This window comes from Schistocerca cancellata, chromosome 4 (assembly GCF_023864275.1).
Source record: "Schistocerca cancellata isolate TAMUIC-IGC-003103 chromosome 4, iqSchCanc2.1, whole genome shotgun sequence".
NCBI lineage: Eukaryota > Metazoa > Arthropoda > Insecta > Orthoptera > Acrididae > Schistocerca > Schistocerca cancellata.
In genome coordinates, this window is record NC_064629.1 from 246,973,079 (window position 1) to 246,979,576 (window position 6,498).

General features: G+C 40.0%; 1 protein-coding gene across 1 annotated transcript; it reads right to left on the bottom strand.

Moving 5' to 3' along the window:
* Positions 1-4,230: 4,230 nt before the first annotated feature.
* Positions 4,231-6,244, bottom strand: LOC126184057 (52 kDa repressor of the inhibitor of the protein kinase-like). Its single transcript, XM_049926418.1, has 3 exons — positions 5,019-6,244; positions 4,582-4,953; positions 4,231-4,387 (listed from the first exon to the last, which is right to left on the bottom strand). Exons 1-3 carry the CDS (start codon positions 6,242-6,244, stop codon positions 4,231-4,233), a joined length of 1,755 nt encoding a protein of 584 aa, XP_049782375.1.
* Positions 6,245-6,498: the final 254 nt, after the last annotated feature.

The following is a 6,498-nucleotide window of genomic DNA, read 5'->3' on the forward strand; positions in this document are numbered from 1 at the left end:
GGCACGGTGGGAATTAATGCAATGCTGTTAGCAGCACAGAATGCAGAAAATTCAGAGGAAGTTAGCTGAAGCCCATTATCAGTGACAATAGATCTATTGAGGCCCTCTAGTGCAAAAATCTGGGTAATTGCCCAAATGGTGTGGGAAGAGAAATTGGAAGACTTGCAGACCACAAACAAAAGACAGGACCCAGCATGCATGATGGTAAGCCACATAGAGTCAAGGATGGGGTATTCGAAGTCCAGATGAATGTGGGACCAAGGACCAGCAGTGGAAAGCCATGTTATGTAATGCTGAGGTGGGGCCCTCACCAACTCTGGCAGGTGGAGCAAGCAGTGACCAAATCTCAAATAGTAGAATCCATGCCTCATAGACATGATGGTGAGCCAGTCACTAGGTAAGAACAGTCCACCAGTGTCCTTTGTGGAGCAACTGGAGGATGCGATTGCAGAGAGCCGCCAAATAACCATCCAAGTGCAGCTGTTGTCACCCTGGAGCAGGACAATGCTGTCCCGGGAAGAGAGGTCCTGTAATTGATCCCAGAACACCTGAAGATCTGGATGTGCCACAGCCTTAGTGTTGGGTGGCCAGCTTTGCCAGATGTGCTGGAAGAGATGTGGAAGACTGGATTGTCTGCAGTGTGGAGTCAGACAAGGTTGACATCCAGGAGTAGCTGTGCAATGTCGGCAGCAACAGCGGTCAAGGTGGCAGTAGACTTCTGGATCAGTATTGAACACTGGGTCCTCTCCTAGTGGAAGCCGAGAAAGGAGGTCAGCATTGGCATGGTGGAGGGTGGAGCACAAAATTGTCTCATAGGAATAGACAGAGAGGAACAGGGCACAGTGTTGGAGGTGGAGGGCTGTGTGGTGCTGAAACCCAGAGGAAGGGCAACAGGGGCTTGTGGTACATACTGGGGGTACATGGGCGCCCATAGACATAATCATTGGACTTTCTGAACTCAAAAATGGCCAGTGCTTATTTTCTGATTTGGCCATAATCACACTGGGCAAAATAGTTTCTTAGACTAGTTTCAGAGACAAAGGCAATCGGCTGCACCATCTCATTGATCACTTGGAAAAGAACAGCTCCCACACCATAATGGGAGGTATCAGTAGTGAGTGTACACAGCTATCATATGTCATAAGGCAGGTAGGCTTGAGGAGCATCTGATTTAATAAGCAGAACACCCTGCCACACTCAGGGGACCAGAGGCACTGGACATTCATTCAGAGGAAGTGAAGAAGAGTCTCTGTGACAGCAGTTGCATGGAGAATGAAATGACCTAAGACAGGTTCGAGTTCCTTCTTGTGGCAAAGCACAGAGAGCTTCTGAATCACCTCAATGGACTGCATGACATGGTAGATGCTGGAAGCACTTAGGATGTGGCCAAGATATTCCACTCATTGCACTAACAGGTCACGCTTGTCCTTGTTACAATGGAGACCCACATGACCAGACACTGCAAACAAAAGATTCAGATTGTGTAAGAAGTCTTAGACAAAGGCACCAGTAACCAGGATATTGTCCAAGTAGTTGGCAGCCTGGGTAACATACAGCAACAGTTGTTCAAGATACTGCTGGAAAATTACTAATACACTGATGATAATGAAGGGTAGCTGATTGTATTGTAAAAGACCAAACGGGATATTGATAACCAAAATGTCCTGGAGGCTGCCTCCAAAGGAATTTGCAGGTATGTGTCACAATGATCAGTTTTTGCATAAATCTTGCTAGTACCCAGTTGAGACAGAATCTCCTTAGCTTAGGGCATAGGGTAAGAGTTCACTACTGACTAAGAGTGGATCATGACACTGAAAATGCTGCAGATGTGTTTCTGACCCGTATTCTGCCAATAAATTGTTTTTTTACCACTAATAATTGTTTAAGTGCTTAAAAACACTGCTCATGCAGTGAACGCAGTTGAATTTAAATTAACCGTCCGGGAAAAAACGGTTCACTACACTCAACTGTGTAAACCTGGTCAAATTCACTTACACTACTGTGAAAGCTTCTTTTATGCACTTAACAATAGTGTTCTGCAGCTGCGTAGTGTACTAACTAAGAACAATTCTTTCATGTGATACAGCTCTATTTTGGAATAGGCCTACACATTCTAATATACTTACTGAATTAAAATTGTTCTCTGAAGAGCATTTGTCATTTTATGGTAAGCCAGATGTTTTATCCTTATATGCAATTTAGAAATACTGATGCACTTTTAGTACCATTCCAGAGTTATGAACATAAAAAACTAACATTATAACTATAGTAAAACCTGTTTTTACATTAGCAGACTGTGCATTTTGCCGCCATTTTCATTTGAACCTGTCCTAAGCTTTTTCTCTCTGAACTACTTGTTTTCCTGCTGTTAAAAATTCTAAATCAGAAGTAACTGAAGTATATCTTGTCATTCTTCCCTTCAAACAATGTTTAGAAAGCTCCATCCTCCCCTCTTCTTAAATTAATTGGATGATGATCCCAAATTGTTCGGTTTTCCCTTCTCCTTTTCATTAGTCAACACAATAACAATACTTAGATTTTACTGTCTGTTCATTTCAAACAAAACTGTACGTTTAAAAACAATGAATAATTTACATAACACACTAAAATTAAAGGAATGGGTTTGATGATGAAAGTACATTGCCTTTAATCTACTGACTTGTGGGGTGGCGACAGTGATTTTACTGCCATGTGTGTAAACACTGGACTTCTGACAATGGTGACGGTCAATTGACCTGGCAGAAAATATCCGCTGTGAGTGCAACCGGCCTTAAAGACCTAGTCAGAAAGATCTGGCCAGGTGGTCCGACCTGTGGCCTTGAACAGCAATGGCTATGAAAAGGCCGCATCGTTGTTGTATATAGGTGTTGGTCACACAGAGCACGACTCTGGCTGGGTCGCCGCACCAGCTGACGTCGAGTTTCAACACAGACAGATTCGCAGCAGCCCGGAGCGGCTGTTTGCATTTGCTGGTGCATTTGACAGCAACGGCGCAAGGCAGATCTATGATACCACGCTACACGTACAGGCTGCAATGTGATGAGTTTCCGTCTATTTCCACGGTGTGACAGCTGACGCAGCAGCAACCGCTTTTTTCTGTCCGGTGTTCCTTGCCCTGGTCATCCGCCATGCCTGGCCCGCACAGGCAGACTGTGGCATTGTGTCTGACCAGGCCTTCAAGACACTGAAAATCAGTTTTTATCTTTCCTGTATGTTTGGAAACTAGCACATCCGGGATATATTATAGAAACGAAGCCTGGAATCACAGGTGGCCCTTGTGACTACTAAGGGATTGAGACCACTCATTTGTAAGTCATTATGAAACTATCACAAACAAGCCATCATTGTCTCATTAATCATCAGTCACTTATTAGTTACCATCTCTCTACAATATGCCATATTGATCAAATGCCTGGATGGTTAATGGCGTACCCTCGCTTGCAATACTGAAGTAAATGGCAACTGGCAAATGTTTCAAACTTGGTCCCAGTGTGATGACTCCACATGGTCATAGAGAGGAGACAAATAAAACTGGAAATTCATTTCCGAATAAAATTTGGCACCTCTGTAAAGTTTAGTTTCGTGTGCTATGCTGTATTCTTACAGGCAGATGCCCTAGTGTCAGCCACATCGGTTTTAGATGAATTCGCTGTTTCTCACACATTTGCTGTTAAGGTGTCTCATTTTAAGAGTTAATGTTGTGGGAATATTCTGAATTGCTCTTGTAAATGGACATTTTGAAGCACAACGCCATGTCAGTAAGTGCACCACTGCTGAGAGATGTTAATGGGTGCTTAAAATAAATAATAAAAATTTCAGATTGTTAAATAGGTAAATATAAATTATTTTCTCTTTTTAAGTAAGAATAAATCGTTCATTTTTGCCTGCCTTAACACATTTTCTTGCTATTTGCACTTTTCTCTGTTAGTTCCCTGAAAAGTGAAAAAAAAACAGGGCTTTACTTTCTATTTTGTAAAGTAAAAACTAAATGTACACAACAATTTCCACAACCCATTGCAGATTCATGTCTTAACAAATTTTTTGAACTTTAGTTGTAAGGATGATGTGGCTGTTTTATTGTTATAAATGTATTAATGTAATTTGAAATACTGTTGTAAATTTAATATTAAGAACAAAAGAAGGCATACGATTGTGGAAATCAGTTCTGTTACTAATAATGTGCAAAACTTGACTACTAACATACCTGCATTACTTAAACAGAAATTGAATTCATCTCAGGTCCTTCCCATAACTATCTACCACTTTTTCGATAAAGGACTCCTCCTCTGATTTTATGTTATCATGATGAACTGACACCATACACAAACAACTGAGTCGATTATCTGCCATGGTAGGTCTTAGCCACATTTTCACACTCCTGTGAGTGCTGCAAACAAACATGACATAGGCCTATACTAATTCATACAGTGTAACCCTCTTCAATTACTCTATTGTGATAATATTTCAAACAAGTTTTAAAAATAATTAGAAGAAATGTTTCATCTGACTTAAGAAATTGTTTCAAAGTCTTTCTAATTAACTTATTTCAATCAGAAAAATGTTACTGTGTTAATTAAGTACCTGAACGATCTTTCCGCAGAGCAGGTGGTTGCCAGTAAGCTAAGGGCTATCTTCAAGGCTGAAGCTACGGTGGGTATGAATTTGGCTATGTCCAGTAGATCAGTCAGGCTTAATTGAGCAATATCTCCTTCAGTTACTTTATTGCGTTTCCACATACTGATCCATGTCCATGCTTCTTCAGTGAGGTTATCTAAAAGATTGCCATAAAATCTTATGATATTTTCAATTATCCTTTTCACATCTAGGTTGCTTTGGGATTTCATTACCTTTGGGTGCAAGCAGAAAATCGCAAAAGATGCCTTGTTATCCTCTGTAAACTGTTCCTGCAAGGACTGGACTAGGAAATCCAAATATGGAATAAAGAGAGATTTTCTGTAGTACTCAGTGACAGAAACCGATGGATGATTTGAATGACGCACTTGTCGTGCAACACTCACAGTTGTCGAATGCCAGTGACATCTATTCCAAGTGCACTATAGTTGCTTTCAGTACTTTTCATTATCATTTCAAATTTGCCTTCCGCATTTTCTCTGTCATCCAATAACATTTTTACAATTCCTTGAATGTGTTCTGAAACTTCTAACAAGTTAATGTTTACTGATTGTAGGATACTGGTGACAGGTTCTAGTTTGGCTGAATATTTTGCTATGACTTTTAATGTAAGAATAAATGTTGGAGAAGTAAGTGTGCAGTAAAGTTGCCGGACTTTCTGACTAGTTTCACGATCTCCTTCTTTATGTAAAATTGCTAATGCTTCAACAATTTCTAAAAATTTATCATTAAATTTCCTTATAGACTTATGCTTCTCAGACCAGCGTGTCTCACACAGTTTTTGAAGGTTCCCAACTAGGACTATCCTTTGTGTGCTCCCCTGGAAAAAAGAAATTCCTTCTTTAATAGTACCAATGGCTCTTCTAACCTCTGGTAAGGTGTTCAAATCATTCACAACTAAATTAAGTCGATGGCTAGCACAACGATAGAAGCGAGCCTTGGGATATTTCTCAGCAATTATCTTCTGTACTCTGCCAATTTTACCGGCCATCATACTGCACCCGTCATAGCCTTGTCCTACCATTTTATCTAGATTTAAACCCCAAGCAGATAAAGTAGATATTATTGTGTTGGAGATATGTTTTACATCTAACGTTGCTAATGGTGTAAATTCAAGGAAGTCTTCTCTGACAACATTAGTTACATGGTCAAAATAACGCGCAGAAAGAGAAAGTTGTTCTGTGCCTGCAATATCCATTGATTTGTCTGCCAAAACTGAAAATGATTCTGTGTTATTGATGGTATTAATCAAATCATTTCTTAGTACTTTGGCACATAAATCATTTTGGGTTCTATGAGAAACACAGGTAGCATTCTTAGGCGCACCCTCAAAACGTTTCCACAGTGTTTCGTCACCTGACTGTAACCTAAATTGTAACAAATCATCAAATACAGCATTTGAATTTGTTTCTTCTCTTAAAGGTAAGTCATGTAATGCACAAAACAATACACAAGAAACAATTGATTTTAACTTTGCACGATTAGTTTGTACTAATTTCGGAAGATTCTCGTTGGCGAGTTCTTCCACACTCTTAGTTTTGTTTGTCACAACACTAATGAAATTATTTGACTTTTCTATTGCATCTTTATGCCACCCAGAATTCATATGCATTTTTGCTCATTCATGGAATTTTTTGAAATTTGTGAATGGGTGGCTTATGAATGTACCATGATGACTACCATGCGTTATGCGTGGGCTGAAAAGCACACAAAACTTGCAGAAGGCACCTTTAACTGCTTTAGAATAGACCAGTCATGGATATAATGACAGCCAGTCTGGTTGAAATGTTCTTTTTGTGCTGTCTATGTCATTCTTAAAATTATAACTTTTTTCAGGTTGCCATGGATTCAATAAAATCCTATACT

Excerpts from the sequence above, each read along its gene's own strand:
- LOC126184057 (XM_049926418.1), bottom strand. The coding sequence starts at position 6,244 with ATGCATATGAATTCTGGGTGGCATAAAGATGCAATAGAAAAGTCAAAT. Across the intron at positions 4,954-5,018 it reads GTCACTGGCATTCGACAACT|AAAATCTCTCTTTATTCCAT; the intron begins GTGAGTGTTGCA and ends TGAGTACTACAG. Across the intron at positions 4,388-4,581 it reads TCTGCGGAAAGATCGTTCAG|CACTCACAGGAGTGTGAAAA; the intron begins GTACTTAATTAA and ends GTTTGTTTGCAG.